Below are 25,312 nucleotides of genomic sequence, written 5' to 3' on the forward strand. Positions count from 1 at the left end.
ATGGATAATAAAGCACATAAAAGGGAAAGAAACAAAGGTGGCAAGTAGCTTCCATGATTTTTTTTAAAGGTAACATTCCAACATTTTCCTGAATCAACTTAGAAAAACTGAAATATCTGATTAGCACCATGATGCTTTGTTTAGAGCATTCTATCAATCAAATCAGATATGTTTCTGCATTTAAAGCTAATGAATTTGAAAAAGAAAAACTGTATTAATCCATATTTTCAATTTGATCAAACAAGAAGATTAACTTTATTAGAAAAATATATGGTTCTAGTTACCAATACCTAACCTGAATGTAATATCTAAAATTTTGCATAAATATTTTCTGACAGCTACGCTTTGCCTAGGAAGTGAAGAATGGTATATTTCAATATTTGCAGGCTCTCTGTGAAACATTCCCATGGATTCAACCATTGTATGACGGTTGTGTTGAAAACCAGAAGCATTGGCAGGACCTTGCAGAGAAAGTGGAAATGGGCCTTACGTGGATCGACCACGACACAATTGAAAAACCAGTTGAAGAATTCACAAGTAAGGACAACAATAAGCACTCTTTATTTACCAATATTTACACAGTTGTTTACATTATCCACAAAGTGTATATGCTCTTTTTTCTGCAATAAATACCAATGTAGTCTAATATACACTAGCTGATCAAAAGTATTCAGACAGTCTGTTGCAATAGTGAATTGAATCTTAGACATCACAATGATGTCACAATCCAATATAAAAGAAGGCAGGACATCAGGTGTTGTTCGTAGATAAGCAGTACCAGCAGAATGGTGCAGTCAGAAGAACTCAGTGACTTCAAATATGGACTGGTCATTGGCTGCCACCTGAGTAAGAAGTCTGTCAGGGACATTTCAACCCTACTGCAATTACCAAAATCAACTCTTAGTAATGATTGTGCAAATGTGATGGAGCAACCATAACAGAATCACATATGCTAACAGACTGGGACTGTCTGGCTGTCAGATGGTAGGGTTTAGATGTACAATATGCCCATAGAATTATACAAATATTTACCTTGATGTGGAGGAGCTGGTATGATGGTGTGGGGTTTCTTTTTCTACGAGGAGGTGCCCTGGCAATCACTTGTGTTACCTATCCCTCAAACTGCCCCTACACACACACACACACACACACACACACACACACACACACACACACACACACACACACCCACACACACACACACACACACACATACACACACACATGTTGGTTACACAAAGTATATAAATATGTAACACTGCAACTTTTAGCCATATGAATGTACGTAGTATCAAGTAACACACACGTTTACTGGTATATGTAAAAAATATATTAATCCTGATTGTTCATGTTTAAAAGAGTGGCATTCAAAACAGAATATTTTCATTCATTTGTAAGTAGAGTGTCTTTAATATCTTAGTTCCAATGTTCTGCCCTTTTTACATTTTTTAAACAATTTGAACCTCTCTAATGTCTTCATTTCTTATACCTGAATGACCAAAAAGGTTTCCAAAATGTTAGAATAAAGAATGTCATTTCAGCCACATTTCAGTACATCTTTTCCAAGTCATTGCATTTTTTTTGTTTGTTTATGTTATAATTTTAAAAAATGATCTTATACAAATTTGCCATACAGGCTACAGAAAGTTGGAAAAAGTAGGGAAAGTAGTTTAGTCAGATACTGTCTATTCTGCTATTTGTGAACCAAATTGACAGCTATGGTGACAAAAAAAAATATGATTAACAGGTTGTCTGATTATATCACTCAAATGCTGAGTTAAGTTTCATTTCTAACAATCATCTTTGCTTTTGCTAATTCCTGGAATTCAGGAAACATAAATATTTTTAATTTTATGACCACTATGTTTGCACAAGATTTCCAATTATAATAGAAGAAATTAATGCCCTTTTTTGCAGTTTTCTTCACGAGAAGTTTACAATCTCCTTGTCATATTTCCAAAACGGCCTCTAAAAGTTTATTAGTGTCTGATGTACAGTATTTATTAAGGCATATTTGAGGTTTTCTTTATTTCAACACTGAATCCCCTAAAGTGCATTCCACACCCCTACATTTATTCTTGCACTGCCACTGCTTGAAGTGGGAAATGTTAGCTGGGAGACATAGGCGTTTGCAGACCCTCTGAAGGGCCTTGATGAAAGTTCAGTCGAGAAAGAAAAACCTCATTTTATCTCACTGTTTAGTTTCATAGCATTGATGGGCACACACACACACACACACACACATAAATATACATATAGCCACATAGAACAGAGAGGCATAACAAGTAAATAATTTGCCTCCAAAATGAGTCTTCTCTGGTAATTTACAATGCATTACAGAAACGAAGAAAATTGCAAGCGAAGTGAGCAAGAAAATTTTACGAAATGTATTTTTATTTGTATGAAATTTGATATCGAGGGGGCAATTGCAACTTTGTGCCCATCTACAGGTGCTCTTAGCCATCTGGAAGAAATAATTAAAGAAAGACGTGAAAACTCTTAGATTCTACTAGTCTTGCTTTCTTTTAACTCAATATTTGCCCCCCTAGAATTGATTTCCATCCAAGATTGGGGAGGAGAAATGCCAATTGCCCCCTTGTGGTTTCGCCACTGCACCCCCTTTCCCCATAGTTGCTTTGAACATTAATCTCTAGAAAATACTTGATTTTTTTTTAAGAGTATAATGTCGTTTTATACCGGCAAAAATATTCCTCTACACTAAATTTCTAGGTGAAAGTATAATGATGTAGGGACTTGGATGTCTGGAAGGGGGGTGGGGGGCAAGGATGGCCACACCTCCTCCTTAGAAATCGAATGCCAACCTAAAAGTATATATTTAACACGTATAATTTGATTTCAGTCATAGTAATTTACATTAATCTGATAATTTCAAATTCAAGTGGTGTTTTTTGAGGGGCAACACTATTATCGAAAAATACCTTGCTTGTCCCTCCATGGAAAAAATCTGTGGACGTGCATAATTAGGGGGACAATCACCCCCCTTGACTACCCGTACACATGCCTATACTGGGATGCTTCAATGGTTTAACAAAATTACAATGAGACATCTGGGGGGGAGGAGCGTTTTGTGAAAAATTTGCTAGCTGGTGGATACCACTTGGAGCTGTGATTATGGTGAATAAATACTCAACTTATATTTCGAATCTTTCCACTTTATCATCAGAAAGCTTCTGGCTGGGTCGGCATAGAAGTCAAGCCTCTCCATTTTTCCTGGTCTTCCACCACTCCTCTCTTTCCACGGTGTTCCAATCTTGTCCTCTTCTCCTAACACTATCCACTATCTGATCTTTCCACCAACAACTTTCCACTTGTTACACAAAATTTTAAAAAGCCCATGTAATGTACATTTAGGCTAATTGGTTGAATGATTCATTCATTTAGTTTATTTTGCCTTACTTTTCCACCACTTTTGGCTAATTGTGAAGATGTGGAAGGTAGTATGATGAAAGTGATGAAGGGACATTCACAAAGAACATCCACCTAGAAGGCCAGTTTTTTTTCTTTCTAAACTATGGCCCCTGGCATTGTAGCATACTGTGCTAACAACTCCATCATGGAGATCGGCTTTAAGCTAATTGGGATTAGAGTTTAAAGTGGGATCGAAAGCATGTTGAATCAAACCTTGGTTCCCTTTATTACATAGTAATAGCAGCACTAAACACTACTTCACTAGGAGACTGAAGATATGCAAAGAACTTATATCTAAATCAATTCTAGCACCAGCATTATTATTAAGTCTTATGAGAGGAATAATTGTTAAATGTTTCTAACACTTGTCTGAGAATATAATTTACTTTTCCACTTAGTTCTTAATTTATTTAAATTTAACGTTATTTTCCTGTAGTTTACGGTTATTACAAGCATAAAAAAACAGTTTTTCATTGTGACGTTTCAGGAGAACACACACTCCCTTCATCAGACATTTATTTTCATTTTGACTAAAGATACTTAAACAAAAAGAATCCCTTATATAATGGATGATGTCAATGTTACATTGTTGTAATATAGCAACTTAATTGTGAAAAGAAACAGTCTGTTTTATTTTTATTCCATATAAAAAAAAATTGATCACATTAATTTTTATTTAAAAATTATGAACCCCAAATATCATCAGGTAATTCATGTTCATGTTCAAAGGATTGTGTAGGACAAACAGCAAGAAAAATGGCAATAAGATGGCACGAATATGATTTGGACATTATAAATCTAAACCCAAGAACAGGTTTGTCAGCTCACATCATCGAAGAGAAGCATTTGATTAAAAAGAGAAGGGTTTTAAAAAAAAGTGACTAGAAACATAAATTTGAATGTCTGGAAAGCTTCGTTCATTGCAGAACACTGGAATAAATTAAATAATTAAAATGGTAACATAGATCCACTATGGAGTTTTCTTTTTCACAAATGGAGTAAGCCACCATCTTTAACATTTAATGTAACAGAAAACATCAAGAAAAACTCATTGTCAAAAATTCAACCCTGCCGATTGCCTTTGAACTACCAAAAACTCACAAACCGGGAACTCCAATACAACCCATCATTGCAATTTTCACACATCCTGCATACAAACTATCCAAATATTAAGTTGAAAGGCTTGCTACAATTAAACAACAAACACCATTCAGTTTTAAAAATTCATATGAAGTGAAACAGAAACTAAAAAATATTGTTTGGAATAATGAGTATCGTATTGCAAGTTTTGATGTTGAAAATGTATATCCTAGTGTCCCAATAGAAGGTGCCACAGATGCATTACACAGATGGCTTATTGAGATGAAGGTTAACCCAGTAGAATCATGGAAATTGTTCGATGGTTTACTGTAAGTGCAAATTATAATTACTTTATATTTGATGGCAAAATCTATCAACAAAGTAATGGTCTATCAATGGGAAACCCAGTATCAGGAATCATCTCTAGCATTTTCCTTCATTACATAGAATCTCCAATTGTTAATGAGATAGGTGCGGATATCAAACTCTACATCAGATATGTAGATGATGTGCTAATTATTGCTAAAAATGAGAACACCATCATGGACGTATTTAAATTGTTAAATGAATCACATCGTCGCATAAAATTCACTTGCGAACCCAAGAATAACAATGTAATTTCTTTTCTTGATCTGCAAATTAAGACAACTGACTCAACAATTCAAACATCAGTCTATAGGAAAAAATTAGCAGGGAAAAAATACATCCATGCCAATTCAGAACATTCGTGTATCACAATGGATAATATTTTTAATATTTTTCCTGAGAGTACAAAGACTATGTTCTAATAATGAGAATATCAAAAATGAAGAAGAAAGGCTTTTTAATATAGCAAAAGAAAATGGATTTCACACTAACAGAATAAACCAAATCAAAAAACAAGTAGCAAGAAAACTAAAGGAAAAGAGAAATACAGACAAAGATGAAAAATATGTTGAAAATAAATTTGTGTGCATTCTATTCCACAAGGGATTCTCACATAAAATTGCCAAAATTTTTAGAAGTTTTAATTTCAAAATTGTTTTTAGATCACCAAGAAGTTTGGAATGTACATTTAATGAATTCGAAATTATAAACTCTCTACCACATGTGCAAACCACAGGAATATATAATATAAGTTGTTTATGTTGAAAGGATTATGTTGGACAAACAGCAAGGAAAATGGCAATAAAATGGCACGAACACAATTTGAACATTATAAATCTAAACCCAAGAACAGGTTTGTCAGCTCACATCATCGAAGAGAAGCATTTGATTAAAAAGAAAAGGGTTTTGAAAAGATTGACGGAAAACATAGAGTTGAATGTCTGGGAAGCTTTGTTCATTGCAGAAGAACACTGGAATAAATTAAATAATGCAAATGGTAACATAGATCCACTATGGAGTTTTGGGGGCCTCCCCCATTGCGCAGTGGTAGCGTCATTGCCTTGTAATCAAGGGGTCCCGGGTTCGATACCCGGTGGAGGCACAAGTGGTTCGGATCCCACTTTAAACTGTAGGTCCAGTCCCAATTAGCCTTACTGTGCATAAAGTGGACTTAAAACACCAAATCAAACCAAACCAACCACTATGGAGTTTTCTTTTTCACAAATGGAGTAAGCCACCATCTTTAAAATCTAATGTAATAGAAAACATCAAGAGACTTTGTGAAAACAATGATGAATTTGAATTACCTGATCATATTTGGGATTCATAATTTTAAATAAAAAATAATGTGATCAAACATTTTTATCTGAAATAAAAATAAAACCGACTGCTTCTTTTCACAGTTAAGTTGCTATATTACAACAATGTAACATTGACAACATCTATTATATAACAGATTCTTTTTGTTTAAAAAATTGCTAATCATTGTTATAACTGTATCTTTAGTCAAAATGAAAATAAATGTCTGATGAAGGGAACGTGTGTTCTCCTGAAATGTCACAACGAAAAACTGTTTTCGTATGCTTGTAATAACCGTAAACTACAGAAAAATAATTCTACAATGCAAGTGTTGCGTACATATAAGAAAAACATACAAATGTTGATTATGGTATCCACTAATTTCTTAACATATTCATTAAACTAATTTTCTGGAGTGCAGCATCATTTCAAATATCATGGATTACTGCTAAACATATCTGGTACCTGTAAGTCTCTTGTATCTAACTTCTGCAATTCTTTTTTGTGAATTAGTGTGTATTATTTTTTTTTTTTTAAATTACCTCTGATGTTTTCATCAGAAAAATGTGTTTGGTTTATGCAGGCGTGTTATAGAGACGTACAGAAATGTATTGATTTAATGTAATATTTTTCTTTACAGCTAGTTCGGAACCAAAAGATATTGAGTTCACTGTCACCACACTCAACTGTGTACAAAGTACAGAAAAAGCTGTAAGTTAATCTGATATTTAATTACTTACAATATTCTTTTCTGTCAAGAGTGATGTCTGATTTTTATTTGATAATAATAAAAATTAAAAAAATCGTCTTTATTATAGCGAGTATGTTTTGGCTTCGAGGGCCACTCTTACAACAAACCCTGGTGTGGGTGATTAATGCAAAGTAAAGTAAAAATGGAATATATGAACATATCCTGGTTACATGTATGATGGATGAACATTGAATACAAAAATACAAATTGAATAAAAATATCAAAGAAAAAATAATTATATGGATAAACTATTGGACATAAACTGCTCGCCATTAAAAATGCAACACCCAGAAGGAAGGAGTAATTGGAATCGGACGAAATGTGCACAGTGTGTAGAGGAGAGGTGCAGAAGGAAATGATTAGGTGTTCAAGGCCATGATGCATCATGTGCGCCTGTCACGCCATCTGGTAAGTGGTACCTGTAGCAGGTCAGATAGGTGCAGAAGAGCAGTGAAAGTGCATGGTTGTGAGTGTAGTCAGTGGCGGATTAAGCTTCCTCGCCGCCCCTACTTAATGTGCGTCCTTCTCAAAAGAAAAGTAGTAACTTATTTTACAGGCTAATATAAAAATTAGTGAACATACTGAAATAAAAAAACAAAGGATAAAAATCAATAACAAACAATTCATTTTCTGTATGTGCTATACCTAAAATTATGTAATGTATTGAGAAATTAAATTCACCACTCATCAGTCATAAATGAAGCCGCTTCCGCCTCACTTTGGTTGCTGCAAACTCGTGTATAAGTTCTTCAAAGTTGATGTGTCCATCAGTCAAGATGTCTGCTTCGATGTGGAGAATAGATAACTCGTTCAGCCTTTCATTACACATTTTTGAACGGAGATAAGTCTTCAGTCTTTTTAGGGCTGAAAACGAACTTCAGCTGAACAGTTTGTTACAGCAGTACACAAAAAACAGTATTATTTAGAAATCTTGTCTTACCTGCTATGAGTCTTTGCGATTTAGAAAAATCGTTTTCAGCATTCTGATTAATTCCACGTCTTAGAAGAATGTCAATTGTAGACTCATTCAGACACCACTCGGCAGGATAGTCACTAACAAAATTTGCACTCTCACTGTCACAATCAGGAACTCCTATGAACTGAGGGGACACTACCTCAGGTGCACTTTCTTCCTCCACTAAACCCACAATATTTTCGACATTTTGCATTTCACAGAGTTCACTCGATGTAACCGCTTCCACTTCAATTTTTGAACTGCTTTCGGAAATCACTTTTTCCTTTCGCCTAAAAAACGTGTCCACTGTACCAAGCTTTTTCTGTAAGGTTGCTTCTCTTTCACGCTTTTCGTTTGCAAGTTTACGATAAGCCGCCCCACTTAACTTCGTTCACTTCATGCTGCCTGCTGCATAAAAAAAAAAACACCAAATCGCAAACGCACTAGCAACAAACTGAATGAACCAGCCAGAGAATACAGTAAGACAAAAACTAGTTGCGGTCCACGCGAAAGCTGCACTCACTCATATGTATTTACAAAAACAAACCAACAAAGGCTGGGTGGCTTGCATTGTCATTGTAAGCGATAAAAGCCACAGCACGGGTTAAAAACAAATTGATTGGCACCTGAAGGAGGCAGAGCAGACGAAACATTTCTTGATAACACATAAATCCGATACATCAAGGTTTCTTTTGTATGAAGTGAAAGTGTTGCAAACCGTTGATTTGAAACATTGGTTTCATAGGTCTAAATTGTCACTGTGTATGTAAGAGACTTTTTTTTATTATTCTTGATATTCTGGAAAAAAGATTTGCCGCCCCCAAGAGTTGCCGCCCATAGGCACGTGCCTAGTGGGCCTATTTGGTAATCCACCACTGAGTGTAGTGTGTTAAAATCGGTCAGCAATGCCACGTCGTCGAATACTGCAGCGATTCCAGCAGGTTTCCCAGTTCGATCGCGGCCGAATTGTTGCATACCTTGAATGTGGATTATCCTACCGTGAGATCGGTGCGCGTGTAGGACGGAATGCATCCACAGTGATCCGTGTATGGAACCAGTGGGTCCAGGAAGGCACTGTAGAGCGACGTAGAGGTTCACAACGTCCGCGTCGGACGACGGAACGAGAGGACAGACGTCTGATATGCATGGCCCTTACAGACAGAACGGCCACATCAACGAGGATTGCGCATGAAGTACGGGATGTTTTACAACGTCCAGTGTCCCCACAAACCGTGCTTCGTCGTTTGGCGAACCGGGGATTTTTTTCCCGGCGCCCACTGTTGCGGATTCCTCTGATGCTAGAGCATAGGTGTTTGCATCTGAGATGGTGCCAAGACCGTTGTGCATGGATGGCGGAGTGGAATGCTGTAATGTTCTCTGATGAATCCCGCTTCTGTATACAACATCATGATGGACGTACACGCGTCATGCATCATCACACAGGGCCTTCATTGGGTATCATGGTATGGGCTGCCATCGCCATAGGTGTTCGTTCGTGTCTCGTACGCATTCAAGGGACATTGAACAGCCAACGGTACATCAAACAGGTTCTCACCCCTGTTGCTGTCCCATTAACCTATGCACTGCATAATGCCACTTTTCAACAGGATAATGCACGCCCCCATGTTGCAAGGAACGTCCTCGCATTTATGGAAGCTAACCACGTGCCCCTGCTTCCTTGGCCAGCACGTTCGCCGGATATATCGCCAATTGAACATGTCTGGTCCATGGTGGGTCGCCGGCTGGCCCAACTCAGGTTTCCGGCACGTAATGTTGAAGACCTCTGGCACCGTGTGGAAGCCACTTGGGACGCCATACCGCAAGCAGACAACGATAGACTCATACTGTCCATGCCTCGCTGTGTTGCAGCAGTTATTGCCGCCCGTGGAGGCTGTACACGCTACTAGCTCCTTGGGGTTATGCAACCATGTTCTACGTGTCACATGTCACACCACCGAGCTCTAACTGTAATCATTTTCTTATCTTATTATGAACTGCATATTTGCCAAGTTTCGTGTTTCTATCTCATTTCCTTCTGGGTGTTGCAATTTTAATGGCGAGCAGTGTAGATATCTAACGTTCGTCGCTTTCATCTTTATAAACGTATAAAGTCAGCTGGAACAATGAATGAAACAGCAATAGAAATAATAATAATAATAATAATAAATTGAAAAGACAAAACAAAAAAATATATAAAATTTAGAATGGTAATAGTTATAACAATGGACATATATATATATTTATAACAGAAAAGTTGCTCGTGATTATATGCTTAGCTGCCTTGCTAGTAGCTGATTTTATAGTTTCTCTTTAAACTGCTTATGACACTGGTTGGATGCCAGAGAGGTTGGAATAGAATTCCATTCTTTGGTGGCAGATATGGTGTACGATCTTCCGCAGGTTGTTGTATTATGAACTGGGACTGACAATAAATTTTTCCCTCTCGTTACATGTTGATGCCTCCTCGAATTTGTATTCAGTTTCTCAAAAAGATATCCAGGTTGTTTGCTGCTTAGTACTTTATGCGTTAAAGTTAGTAACTGATATTTAGCCAAATTCTTTGTATTAAGCCAATTCAAACGGTGTAGGTATTTTGAAATGTGGTCCCTTTTTTTGAGCTTGTAAATAAATCTCATGCATGCATTCTGTAGTTTTTGTAGTTTATTAGATATGGAGCTGCTTGCATTGAAAGCAACTATGACTCCATAGATTAACTGTGATAATACTAGGCTTTCACACAATTTTTTCTTAACCTCAGTGCCTACAATATTTTTTAAGTGGTAAGTGGTGCAAGGCTCGAAGAGATTTGTTGGCTTACTTTATCTGCATCGAGATATGATCTGACCATTCTATATGGGAATCCATGACAAAGCCTAGGTTATTAATGGTCTATTCTAAAGTTAATGTGTAGTTATTCAATTTAGGAAGTATCATGTGATCTGTACTTTTACTTAGCTTTTTTACAATAAATTTGGATCCTATTATGATGAATTTCAACTCGGTTGGGTTTAATTTTAGCAGGTTCAATTGTGCCCAGTTACTAACGGCGTCAAGGTCTTTTTGTAGCTGGGATATCGTACTTGAGTATTCTTTTACCCCTGTGTGTATGTAAATCTGAGTATCATCAGCATATTGGTGATACTGAGCATGTGAGAGACTTTTATGCAAGTCCATGGAAGTGCTGGCTGAGCAACAGAATGTGTTTTACTGAATTGTAGGACCCCGGTTTTAAAAGGTCTCATGGGAAATGGTTAACTTTTTATAAAACACGGGATTTTTAACTGGTGGTTTTTAGACAGGAATGTTGGCAGTGATTATTTTAAGTGTTCCTTAATCCAACCTCTAACCTAATCCTTTTTAACACTTCATGACGTGGCATAATGATTAGTGCCTAGAGAAAATGAGAACCTGAAGAAGGGGGCACTCACGTAAGTCCAATTTTATATTTTTTTTAGTATTGATTATATTATATAGTGAGTAACATGCACTACACGTAAACATGTTAATCCCATTACATAAATGGAGAAAAGATGAGGTCCAAGGATGCTGTCCTGCAGGGCTCCATTACGAATGCTTAACCAGCCAGAGGAACAGTTATTTTTGCCTCTGATTTTTACACACTGCTTTCTGCCAGAAAGGTATGAAGCAAACCAGTTGTGGGTAATATCAGTAACCCCAATGCTATGTAATTTAGCAAGTTGAACTTTATGGTTTACACAATTGAAGGCTTTTGAGGAATCGAGGCTAACAAGTAAGGTGATTTTGCTTTCATCGATAGCTTTTTGTGCATCGTCAGCAATTTCCAGAATGGCTGTTGTGGTGCTGTGATTGGGCCGAAAGCCAGATTGATGCTTTGGAAAACTAGATGTGGGTGTACAATACGCTCTAGAATTTTCGACGTTATTGGGAGTATACTTATTGAGCGCAAATCATTCACATGTTGGCTGTTAACTTTTGTCCATTGACTAAATGCTGCTATGACATACCCTAATATCTTCAAGTGTAGTGTTGCAAGAATCAAAATTATATTGCTTGTACTGTATTGATACTTTAAAATTTAGATTCATTTTTTAAAAAAATCATTTGTGAAGCTTACGTGATTTGAGTAACATAAGTGAGTGAAACTCATTATTTTAAACTAAAGCAGTTTCCTACCTTTAAAATTATATTCCAACTTTACAATTTATTCATAATTGGGAGAAGAGAGATGCGGTAGTAGATATATACAGAGAAACTAGTACTTACTTTATCCACGAAACTTAATAGAACAAAGGAAGAAACAGTTTGTGGAAAAAGTGAGTAATAGTTTACAATTTAGTTAGCTAAAATGAAATGTAGTAATCACAATAAGATCAAAAAATATTATCATACTTAGTTTTCCACATTCAACAATAGATTGCAAATTAAAATCTAAGTAAGAACTCCACATATTTTTGGTTCTGTAAACTGTTTCTCTTTTATTCCAATTTGATTACACCAGTCTGATGTGTTTGGATGTCTAGCATTTGACCATTGTCTCTGAATAATTTCGGCATGCTGATTCCAAAAATGAAATCCAATTTTACCCATCACATCTAGTTTTTCTCAGAAAACAGCAATATATATTAACTGCCTTAATTTCACAATAAAATGTGTAGTTCCATTATTTCCCCAATAGATAGCTCTGATTAGATGGTGGTAAAATATATGTTTTCTACAATACAAATCCTCCAATTTTGAACTGTAAATGCATGTAGAAAAGTAAGTTCACCTTCTACCATCACAAGACACTGGCATGAAAATTGTATGGACCTTCATTAAGTAAGTTTTATTTTCGAAATCCCTCATAAAAATTTCCTTCACAAAATGTCCAAAACTCAATGTTAAGAAAAGGTGGTTTGATTGTCGTGCAAAAAAATCCTGACCTAGGAAAAAATCCTGACATGATGGAAGAAGTTTATGTCATTTCTGTCATCAGCATTCAAAATACATGCAGCTCACCTATGGGTTTGTAAACAACCGAAATTTCACTTCCATAAATTTCCTTTGTTGCATTTTGTAATGGTATAATGAAATGGCAAATAGGAGAATTTTGATTGTGGAATTATGAAAAATCCTAACATGATGGGGGAAATTGGATATCATGTGAGTAATCAGCATTTAAAATACTTCCAAAATCACCTATTGATTTGTAAACAACCGAACTTTCCCTTATATAAACTAATTTTGTTCATTCTGTAATAGGTGTAATGGAATGGCGAATATGAGAATTTTGATTGTGTAATTGTGAAAAATTCTGATGTGATGGGAAGAAATGGGTTTCATTTTCATGATCAGCATTCAAAATATTTTCAGATACCACTTTGAGCTATGATTATGGTGAATAAATTCTCAACTTATATGTGTTTGGAATCTTTCCACTTGTTACATAAAATTTTAAAAATCCTATTCTAAAAGGTACATTCATTATCTTCACCTTCCATTAAATATGTGAAAGGTGTGCCATATTGTAAAGCTTCTTCTATTTTATTCATTTATTTACAGGGCATATGGTCTCTTAGGACAAGAGAGCATTTTTCCCTTGTCCCCACCCCATTATAATATTTTTGGGCTCTTTAAATGCAATACTATTCAAAACAATATAATACAAAATGGTCATATTTAACTATCATAGTGAAATGTTGTACTAAGTACAAAGTATAAAAAATATTGACCAGGTTAAATTACAACCAATGTGTAGTTATAATATCCCTAAAAAAATCTAAAATAAAAATAGGGTCAAGAAAAGAAGGAAATTGGTTATCAAAATAAGTACACCGAATATGTCAACACAGTCACAAACGAACTCCTTACTAATTCAAAGAGATTCTGGACATTAATAAATTCACGAAGACAAGCCAAGCGCATCCCTTTAGAAGTAATACACAATGACATTTCAGCTGTTGGTAATGATAGAGCTGAACTATTCAATCTAACATTTCAAAATAATTTTGTTTCAAATGATGTTTTAGATCACCCGCCTATCAAATCTATCTGCTCTCACTCTCTTTCTACCGTCTTTACAGAACCAGGAGAAGTCTTGCACTTCCTTACCTCCTTTTCTTCTCACCAAGCATCTGGACCAGACAATATTCCTACTATTTTCCTACAAAAAACAGCTCACTCACTAGCTACTCCTCTTGCAATGTTATACAATAGGTGCTTCTCTGAAGGCTGCTTTCCCACTCAATGGAAGAAAGCAAATATCATTCCTATTTTTAAATCTGGAAATGCTAACGATACTACATGTTATAGGCCCATTTCTCTCCTTTCCACACTTGCTATTGTCTGTGAAAAAATTCTAAAAAAAATACTTCTGAAATTCACATCCCCTTACATTAACCCAGCACAACATGGCTTTCTTCCAAATTCTTCATGCCTTACCAATCTGTCTTGTATGCAATCCTGTGCCATAAACGCAATTACTAATCGTAATCAGTTAGATGTTGTTTACTTTGATCTGTCCAAAGCTTTTGATTCAGTGGATCACCACTATTTACTGCATAAATTATCTAACAGATTTAACATAACTGGAAACACGTTAAAATTAGTGAAAGACTATCTAAGAAATAGACAACAACGCGTTATACTTTCTGGAACTCATTCTAACTGGCTTCCTGTTATATCTGGTGTGCCGCAAGGAAGCGTTCTTGGCCCTCTGTTATTTGTATTATATCTGGATGATCTCACAGACCTCTTTAATTCCCCCATCTCAAGCACAATTCTAATGTTTGCCGATGATTGCAAGATTATGAGAGAAATAAAACAGCCATCAGACATGCAAATTCTCCAAAATGACATTAACAGATTCTCTGAATGGTGTAAGCGATGGAAACTGTCCACAAACCCTTCTAAATACTCAGACATAACAATTTCATTGAAACAAAACATTCTTGAAGGCAATTATACACTCACCGACCTCCCTCTAGCAAAAGAAGCGCAACACCGAGATCTAGGTATCCTCATAGATTCAAAACTAAATTTTGATAATCACATATCAACCATCACAAAAAAGGCAATGCGTATGCTAGGCCTACTTTACAGATTCACCGAAATCAATAACCCGAAAGCACTTTCCATTTACTTCAAGATATTTGTGTCCCCCATTCTAGAATATTGTTCACCAATCTGGAACATGGCTGCCCATTCTCATACCTCCAAGATCGACAGTGTTCTCAGCTTTTTCCTCTCCATCGTTCGATATAGAGTGCCTGCCCTAAGACACCTGCCTAAGAGAGATCTTCTTGTAAAACTGCATATTAATACTCCAGTAACTCGTAGATACATTGCAGATATGAAATTGCTATATAAGATTATAAATGGAAACTTAAGATGCAGCATCCCACTCCACGAACTCTCCCTCAGAGTGCCTACACATAAAACATGGAGCAAGGAAACTTTTCACACTACAACTCCCAGGCTCTCACTCATACAACGATCACTATTCCATAGGCTACCGAATCAGTTCAATATAATCTCAAACCAAATAGATATATTCACTTCATATTCATTTTTTATCAGGAACATAGAAAAAATTGTACATAAGTAATGCTTTTGTGAAACTGATCTTTTTACCTTGGTCCTTTTTTTGGCTTGTTTTATTTTTGTTTATTTTATGTTATCTGTTCTTTTGTTTTTAATCTTAGTCTATTGTTTTATTGTTGTTTCTTTCTGGTTTAAAATGGCTTCTGCTGTACTGGAAATCTCAATAAATAAATAAATAAATAAATTGGTTCACTGATATGTAGTTAGATTGAGGCCCAACATATATGCTACCTGAGCCCCACTAGCAAACCAGTACACACCTGTTTCAGATTTATCAAACATTTTTGCTGCAGAAATTGATAAATATACTGGGATTTTTCACCATCGTTCACCACGGCCATCAGGGCATAACAAAATGTAGACGAAGAGCACAGATGACAATATGAAGGTTAGGACTTAGTTCAGAACTTGATATTTTAGTAAAAAAAACTGCTCGCAATGTATTGAACTGAAAGATAACTGTAAAGAACCATTTTTCACAGAAAGTTTGCCTGATGGACCATGGCAAAAGGTGGGAATAGATTTATTTGTATGGTACCTTATTGCCACAGATTATTATTCAAAGTGTTTTGAGATATTTCCATTGAAACAAATGACTGAAGATGTGATAATTACAAAAATGAAACAATTATTTGCTAGATATGGTGTTAGTAATGTGGTCAGAATGGACCTCAATTTTAGTATAAATTTCATTGTTTTGCTAAAGATTATAACTTCATTCACCAAACAGGTTCGCCATATTATAGTCAGTCTCAAGGACAAGTAGAAACTTCTGTTAAAATTTCAAAGAATTGGATAATGAAAAATGATGATATTTATAAAGCTTTGCTTGAATACAGAAATACTCCATTAGCAAATGGCTATTCTCCCTCATAATTATTTCTGAACAGAAAATTAAGATCTGATTTACCAATATTACCTAAAAATCTACTACCTAAGGTATTGAATCGTCAACAAATTGTGCACAAGAATAAGATTATAAAGAACAAACAAACTGATAATTATAACAAAAGACATAGAGTTATACATAACAGTTGGGCTGAAAAGTTCGTAGGCTGACTCATAGATGGCATTACTAGAATTAAATCCATGTGATTTTTACTTAGTACTAACCTTCAAAAGATACGTGTATAAATTTCACAGCTGCCGGATAATTAGTTCGTGAGATATAGCATTGTGAGTGAAGCAGCTTTTGTTATTGTGAAAAAATGGATAAAAAATAATTTCGTGTGTTAATAAAGCATTGCTTTTTGGCGAAAAAAATACTGTTGAAGCCAAGGCTTGGCTTGATAAACATTATTCGGACTCTGCACCAGGAAAATCAACCGTTGAGAAGTGGTTTGCTAAATTTAAACGAGGCGAAATGAGCATCGAAGACGATGCATGCAGTGGATGCCCTAAAGAGGCTGTTACCGACGAAAACATCAAAAAAGTCCACAAAATAATTTTAAATGATTGTAAAGTGAAGTTGATCGAGATAGCTGAGACTTTAAAAATATCAAAGGAACGTGTTGGACATATTGTGCATGAATATTTGAACATGCGAAAGCTGTGTGCAAAATGGGTGCCGCGCATGCTGTTTCATCAAGACAATGCACCGTGTCACAAATCAATGAAAACGATGGCAAAATTATATGAATTAGACTACGAATTGCATATGAATTAGACTACGAATTGCTTCCCCATCCACCATATTCTCCAGATCTGGCCCCCAGTGACTTTTTTCTGTTTGCAGACCTTAAAAGAATGCTCGCTGGAAAGAAATTTAGCACTGATGAAGAGGTAATCGCCGAAACTGAGGCCTATTTTGAGGCTAAAGAGAAATCGTACTATAAAAATGGCATCGAAAAATTGTATGACCGCTATAATTGTTGTATCGCCCTCGAAGGCAACTATATTGAATAATAAAATCGAATTTTGTCAAAAAAATATTTTTTACTATGTTAGCCTACGAACTTTTCAACCCAACTGTTATAAGAGCCCTTAATGTTGGTGAGATTTAAAGTTACAATATGGGACAGTTAAGGCTAAATTAAAATATCCTATATCATACTTGGTACAAACTAATACTGGCACTTCTTGTAGAAATAGATGGCACCTCATCTCTGCTCCTCAGGTATTGAATCACAATTTTGAGAGGGGCGATATTGTATTTACCTGAAAGGGCTCAGCCCAGTATAATGCCTAATACTTGTAATACACCAGGTAAAAAAATATTTGTGCTACACCAGGTATAAATAATAACTTACAAGAAAGTGAGAGGTTGGTGAAGTTGCATCCCCGAAGGATGAAAGATTATGTTTAAAATATTGTTTGATATTGTAATGGGTATGGTTATGGTTAAAGATTGCTGTTCTTAAGTTGTAATTAAGCTTCAGAAACTTTGTTTAAAATTGTAAGATTTATGTAGCATATGTAAACAAAACATTTAGCTTCAAAAAGGAAGGGGGATGTTGTGTAAGGTGCAGCCACCTGGGCAATCAAATCAAATCAATTCAAATGCTAGTGCCTGGGGAAGTACATCCTCCAACCCACAGCCAGAAACATTGCTTATCTTTCTATCCTGCAAACATGACAATAGAATAATTCAGACTCATGAGAATGTTGTGTCAGCAAAAAAGTGCAAATTTTGTGTTCAGGGACTTATTCCCATCTCCTGAAATTGCTTCAAATTAATGCAGTTAGATGAATATATGAATAGAATAGAATAGAATTTCAATGTGAAATTTTCATGGTTAACCTTATGTCTGTGTATTGCAATTTCAGATATGAGCAATCTTTTGATCAACCTAGTCGAGACATTGTTTTGTTTTTTCACTTTTTCAAACATTGTGTTTCAGTTCTTTGTTTAATCCAATTTTTTGTTGTTTTTGCATAAATATAGGATGAACAAAGTCGATTTATGACTGAAACAATATGCCTTTTAATTCTCTACATTTGTGTTTACACAGTGAAGTTACACACTTAAAAACATGTTCATTACATTTGATAATTTTTGTGTGTAAAGGTATTCCTAATTAGCAAATTCCACATGTTTTGCCAGACATTTATTTTAGTTCAGTGGTATTCAAACTGTTTCACAGGGGAGGTGTGGGAATTCCAAAATAAATATTTCTTTTTATGAGAGTTTAAAATGTGTCAATAAACAAAATACAAATTGATTCTCCCCTATTCCTGGAACTAACGTTGATTGTCCATCCAGTAATGTCAACTCCCATGTTTTTGAACTGAAACAGAAACTGCACTCGTACTGCACTTGTAGAAGAAAACCATGCCAATGCTGAAAACCTAATTGATAGTGACTTTGTACAGAAATTTGCATACTTTTCTCATAATTTCCACCAACTGAATGTTCTGAATGTATTTCTACAAGGTACAAGCGTATCCTGCACCTATCATGCAAGGTGTCAGCCTTCAAAGGAAGTTGCTGCTTTGTAAGAAGAAGACTAAAGATGAATCATTGCTCTCGTATATTAAGCATGCTGTTAGAACTTAGAAGAAACAATAAAGAAATCCAAACATTGTTGTGTGCCTGTTCTATTATCATCTATTATCCAGCTTTTCTTAATTTCTGTATTTATCCTTTTTATCTCATGAATATTGTATCATTGAATGAAATGACACCAGCTTATAAACATTAAACAATTGTACACCACTTAAATTAATCATTCACATTATAATTGCACTACCTGTACATGTAGCAACAGTAAATAAACACATGAAGAGCTTTTATGTTGATTTTACGAGGTCCGGTCACATGTATTTTATCTATTATTATTGAGGGGAGGCGCGTACAGATTTTTGTAGTGCAGGGGAGCCACAACAGCTAAAAGTTTAAAAACATCTGTTTTAGTTGTTTTATATAATTTTTCCAATGCATTTACAGTTGTGTACATGAGATTTTTTTCATTACTGATAATAGTTGTGTTTTCTCATAGCAATATACTAAAAACAATCAAATACTTTCCTAGAACACAATTTATTACAATTCACCAATAGGTTCCGTTAGAGCACAATTCATTGCAATTCACCAATTGATTCCATTAGAGCACATTTCATTGCAATTCGGGCCTCCCCGATGGTGCAGTGGTAGCGTCGCCACCTTGTAATCAAGGGGTACTGGGTTCGATTCCAGGTGGAGGAACATAGTGGTTCAGATCTCACTTTAAACTGTAGGTCCAGTCCTGATTAGCCTTACTGTGCATAAAGTGGACATAAAACAGCAATTCAACAATTCAATTCAATTCATTGCAATTTACCAGTTGGTCCCATTAGAGGACAATTCATTGCAATTCACCAGTTGGTTCCAATAGAACACAATTCATTACAATTCACCAATTGGTCCCAATAGAACACAATTCGTTACAATTCACCAGTTGGTTTACAATTGAATACAATTCAAACAATTCACCAATTGGTTCCAATAGAGCATCTAAAAACTCATGTTGGCTATCTGAACCAGTTGGAAAAATTCCAGCTTGGTACCATTAATTTATCAATTTTATTCAATTACTGTAAATGTATATGTTTAGGTTTTCTAATGCAATTCTTGTCTCCTAGATTCCTGAGAGTCGAGCAGCAAGGCTGTCTTGGAAAATGAACGGTTCAACAAGGATGAGCTTCAAAGGCCGGGGTTTCGGACGTGCAATGAAAGATAAACTAACCACCCTCAATACACATGAGCGTACACAATCTCCACTTAAAGTTCAAGGACAAGGACCCAGCTCAAAACACATAAAGCACAAAAGTAAACTGTGCGCCCTTTTATGAAGAAATCTAACCAAAAAGGCCTATTTCAATCGCACAATGTGGGGAAAACACTAAAACACTCTGGAGAACTATTGTGTGTTAACCACAGTGTAAGGCAATAGTTTTTATTTTGCAGCATTTTTAAAGCTGCAGATGAACACTGAAAAGTGAAAAAAAAAAAATATGCACACATGAAAATGTCATTTGAAGACTCCAAAAAATGTCGTAATGAATTGAAGGATGTATTTTCTTGCTTTATCATTAATCCATCGAAAAATGTGTCATTTGCTGAATTCACTTTATTCATTCATGGAAACCGTAAGAATTTGTAGTCAATATTTAACAATCAAAAAATTTTACAAATTTTCTTGTTGTATTCAAATTGAATGGAAAAAGTTTCCTTGGGTGACACTTCAGGAAAAATAAAAAAAACAGTATGGTAAAATAGCAGTGAAATTTCCTGGATCACAAATTTTATTTTTGCTTCTACTGTTTTTTTTAAGGTGCTACTGATATCATATTTCCTATGATTTATATTGCTAAAGATGCAAAGTATTTCCATGTTTCTCTTACAGTTCATGCATGTATAGCATTACATATCAATAGAGCCCAGAAGTTCAGGCAATAAATTTAGCTAACAGGCACAAAAAATTGTATGTAAAATGTGAAAAATTGCCTTACAAATTTCTTGAAAATGAAATAAATACATTGAACTTTCAAGTAGACAAACTTCATTGTTTCAAAACTGGCTAACAACAACTAGAAAGTTAAAAACCGGCAGATTGCCTTGCTAGTAAACATAAATGTTAATAATATTTCACAGGAAAAGCATCTGTGCAGTTGTTACCCTATTTCGATATCACCACATATAACATTTCATGTCTATTTATGCTTTGCTCTTTATTATTGCAAGACAAAAATATGTGTAAGTAAATCAAACCTTAACAAGTAAAACATTAATTTTAATGTTGTAATTGTTTACTACTTTTGACAACAGCTATAATCAAATTTCCTCATAAATGATTGGGACTTCACATAGTTTATCCATTTCTTGTTGCTTCTTTGCAGCCAATTAAACAGATGAGAAATGTATGAAAGCTTATTTTACAAAGCAAAGATTTGTCTATTGTAATTATATGATAATTCAATAATTTACACGCATCTCTAAATTATTTTAAAGTTTATCATGTCTACCTTTAAAAACAGTTTGCAATTTCATTTAAAATGACACAAACACATTAAATTTAAATAATGTAGAATTTGAGTTTATATAAATAAATAACTTGTGAAAGACTGGCAACAAAATAAACATCTATATATGAAGAAGCTGTCAATATATAGGACAATAAATGCTCACTTTGCTAAACTCCTGGGCTCTACATATCAAATACTTGACAACCTGTTACAAAATTTAATGTACAAAGTTGATTCATTTCATCACAAATTATTTATAACATACAATCCGTTGCACATGGATGTCAAAATTATTAAAATTCCCTTGTGTGGAAAGTTGTTACAATATTAGTACTTGAGGAAGGAAAGAAAATACTACATGCCATTGCTTAAGCAGTGGTACAATCAAGGGCTTTGTGTTGGCCTCATATTCAATCCTAGTCAAGTCAATTTACACACCAAAGGAAATTAATTAATAGCAAAATTCCTATGACATTTATAATTTGCTACAGCAACTTACATTCATGTATTACTTTAATAAAATTAAAAATAGTACTTGAAATATTAGTGAATAAGGAAACATGCTAATTACCTTTCAATGGAATTAGTTTATTTAAAATATAATTTTCTCGTCTTTTCTCATTAGCGAAAGGGGTAAAATTGTGCCATATGGTTAATACTCTCACCTTTGATGTGAATGGGTCCTGTGTTTGGTTCCTGATGAGGTCTCCAAACACTTCGGTATTGATCCATCATTGTCAGGACAATTGAGGAGCTATATGACTCCTGTGTGGAAAGTCAGAAATTGACAGTCATGGGACTCAGACCACAAGTCACCTAGTAGAAAATTGCACCCCAGGACTTCCTCCTCAACAGAGCTTAGAGTTTAAATTAGTCTTTGCTAATTTTCAAATTTATCCCCTTTGATACTTACTTCACACACTCTTGTAAGTCAACACCATCTGCATATGCTAACAGCTAAATACTACTACTACATAATTTTAGTTCTCATAGCAGAATATTAAAAGTCAAATTTAAACAGATATAAAGCAATCATGTCATCAGACATATGATTACAGATAGAGAAACCATTTTGAAACTAATGTTTAATATAGTAAAGTTTGAAATGTGATTTTTTTTGTGTGTGTGGCAGAAGTGCATAGCTTGGAAAGAGTCTGGTTAGAGATCATTTAGTTAACATGAACTCTCCAGCCTATTTAAGAGATCGGTTAGTTCATCGAGTTCTCCAGCCTAACTATTGCCCATTTTGGGGGGAGCAGGAGAAGGTTTTATTAGTCCTTGCCTTGACTCATCTCACCCAACAGGTCGGTAGGTGCCAGGGCTTGCCCAAAGTTGATACCTTCCTGAGATGAGTCCTGCTCGAAAAATGTTTTTTTCTATTAAAACTTACCCACATATTAATTTTATAACCAATTGAATTATAAACTTCAGTATTAAGCATTCTAGTATCACATTTCACAACATGAATAATTATAAGAATGGTTGCCTTCTATTATATTAAAGAAATTAAAGCTGGATTCATTAACATTAGTTTCTTGATAGCAGTAAAATGGGACCACTATAGAAATTATAAATGTCATAGTTTCATGTGCAACTTCTGTTATTCCTTCACAAACTTTGTGAAAAATAAACATATTGTGTAAGTATTGAAAGAACATAAATTTGAGGTTCAACAAAATGTAAATAAGAAAAATGCTATTACGATACTATTTTTACATACAGATTCTAATGCATTGAATTTTCAATATTCTAAACAACAAAGCAAATGTACATAATTTTGTTTCAGTTGTTTTCAAAGTTTATAACATAATGGTACAGATCAATATTGTTCTGGTGTGCATGAAAAGAGAATGTTTGAGACTGTAAAATGTACATATATAAATATATATCTATTGTTGATATATGAACGAGAGATAAAAGTGTTGTCGTTTTCATAAATTTTATTCAAATTTTAATTCACAACATAAACTTCACTTTGTGATATAAGTACTGTATAGCTGATGTAAGATACATGACTAAATCAATGAGCAATAAGTAGTAAGATGATCTGTGTGTCTAAATTTAAAAGTTTTCAAGACTTTTTATATATTATGAGTGACAAATGTTTACATAAATGATAAATTATATGCTTTTTTAATTATGCATGTATTTTGTAATCAGGGAGGTCAACAAATAAAATTTTGTTTCAATTTTCAAAATGCCAATATGCACTAAGAAGAAAAGAACAAAACAATAGTGGTTCATTTCTGATAATTCATTGTCCTTTCTGTACCAAAAGAACAAACTCAAATACATGTACACAAAAAGTACATACGACTTAGAAGAGAGATAACTAAAGAACCAAATTGCTTGACAAATTCCTTTCTTCTTTATCACGCAATCTGAACAGGAAGTGAAGGCAGCTGTAATACATAAGAATCTGTAGTTTACAGGAATAGAGTACAATTCAGGATTTTAATTTTAAGTCATTTGCTTGAATATAGAATTGAGTAGCAGGAAAGTAGTTTTAATATTCATATTTATATACACATAATTTTTAATGCATCAAAATATTTCCATAATTTATTTCTAGATTTAAATGGCAAAAAGTGACAATATTGCCTGTATGCTCGATGTATAGGTTTGACACAGATTCACACATGATGCTAAAATACAATTATCAATGTCTCAGCAATGCATTTTTTCAAGAAATTAATGACAGGGCAAAGTAGGGCAATTATCATAGATTGCTTTATCTAACCACAATCTTTATTATTATTTTAAAACTACCATGCTTCTTTTCTATCAGTTTTTGATCAGCTATATATTATTATGCAAGATATTAAGATATATTTTATAAGTTTCTTACTTATAATAAATTTTGACCTCCCTGTCCGTGTATAAACTCTCCAAAAACAATCATAATGTAACAGAGAGGACTACATTTTTTTTACAAAAGTGAAAGCATCAACAACAATATTTGATCTTGGCAAGAGTGGAAAAGTTCTAAATTTTTGAAACTATGTAAAACAATATCATGTCATTCATAAGTGTTTTTTCTTTGAATAAATGCGTTTTTAAAATATAATAATATTTTGTGATAATTCTTGAACCTTTCCTGGTGGTGAATGGTTAAAAGGTTTTCTCAAGGTATCAGCCACTTCCATCCCTGAAGATAAAAGTGACATTAGCTCTCAAAAGCTAATCCGGAAATCACCTGGTTGATATCCTGAGAAAATCTTCATTATAATCATATTTTGTTCTTTGTTACATACGCAGTTCAACAATTAAGTAATGAGACTGATTTTATATTGTCCCACGTGTGCATTCTATCTGTGAAGTAGCACGTTCATGATGTAGTCTGGTTCATAATCCACAACCTGGAAACACCTCATGAACTTGTGATGGACATGCTGGGAATTAAGCTGCCATGTCGTGAAGGAGGTGCAAGGGTGTCGTCATGTAATAGCTATTGAGCAGCGAGTGAACATCAAGTTTCATGAAAGACATTCTGAAAACTGCTTGCAGAAATAAACATTTCTTGAATTATATTGTTGTGGAGGACAAAACAGAGCATTTTCACTATGGTTCTTGTACGAACCGACAAATCACAGGATAGAAGTGGCTAAATTTACAAAGAGGGAAGAAAATGCAGCTCGAAAAATCAAAGGGGAATACAATATTGTGATTTTTACGACAGCAAAGGCATTGTTCATAATGTATTTGTTCCAGAGGATGAAACTAATTGGTTGTTGCTATCGTAGTGCTCTGAATGATTATGAAAGAGAACTGACCCTCTCTCAGCTTGATTCCTGCTCCACAGAGCAATGGTTGTCTATGTGTTCCTAGTCCAAAAGCAAGTGAGTTTGTTGAATCATCCTATGTATTCCCCAGATTAATCCTCCTGTGATTATTTCCTGTCCACAAAAGTGAAGCTGCTGCTGAAA

General features: G+C 34.7%; 1 protein-coding gene across 2 annotated transcripts in view; it reads left to right on the plus strand.

The window, feature by feature from the left end:
* The window catches only part of Pde6 (phosphodiesterase 6), a 649,430-nt gene extending 625,080 nt beyond the window's left edge, over positions 1-24,350 (plus strand). For both annotated transcript variants that reach the window (XM_083140787.1, XM_083140788.1), the window contains 3 exons: positions 387-537; positions 6,815-6,885; positions 20,004-24,350. In XM_083140787.1, coding sequence (XP_082996913.1) covers positions 387-537; positions 6,815-6,885; positions 20,004-20,213 — 432 coding nt within the window. In that variant the 3' untranslated portion in view covers positions 20,214-24,350. The remainder of the gene's footprint in view (positions 1-386; positions 538-6,814; positions 6,886-20,003) is intronic.
* The last annotated feature ends 962 nt before the right edge of the window (positions 24,351-25,312 follow it).

Source organism: Lepisma saccharinum, chromosome 19 (genome assembly GCF_977018435.1).
Source record: "Lepisma saccharinum chromosome 19, izLepSacc3.1, whole genome shotgun sequence".
In the NCBI taxonomy this organism is placed as follows: Eukaryota; Metazoa; Arthropoda; class Insecta; order Zygentoma; family Lepismatidae; genus Lepisma; species Lepisma saccharinum.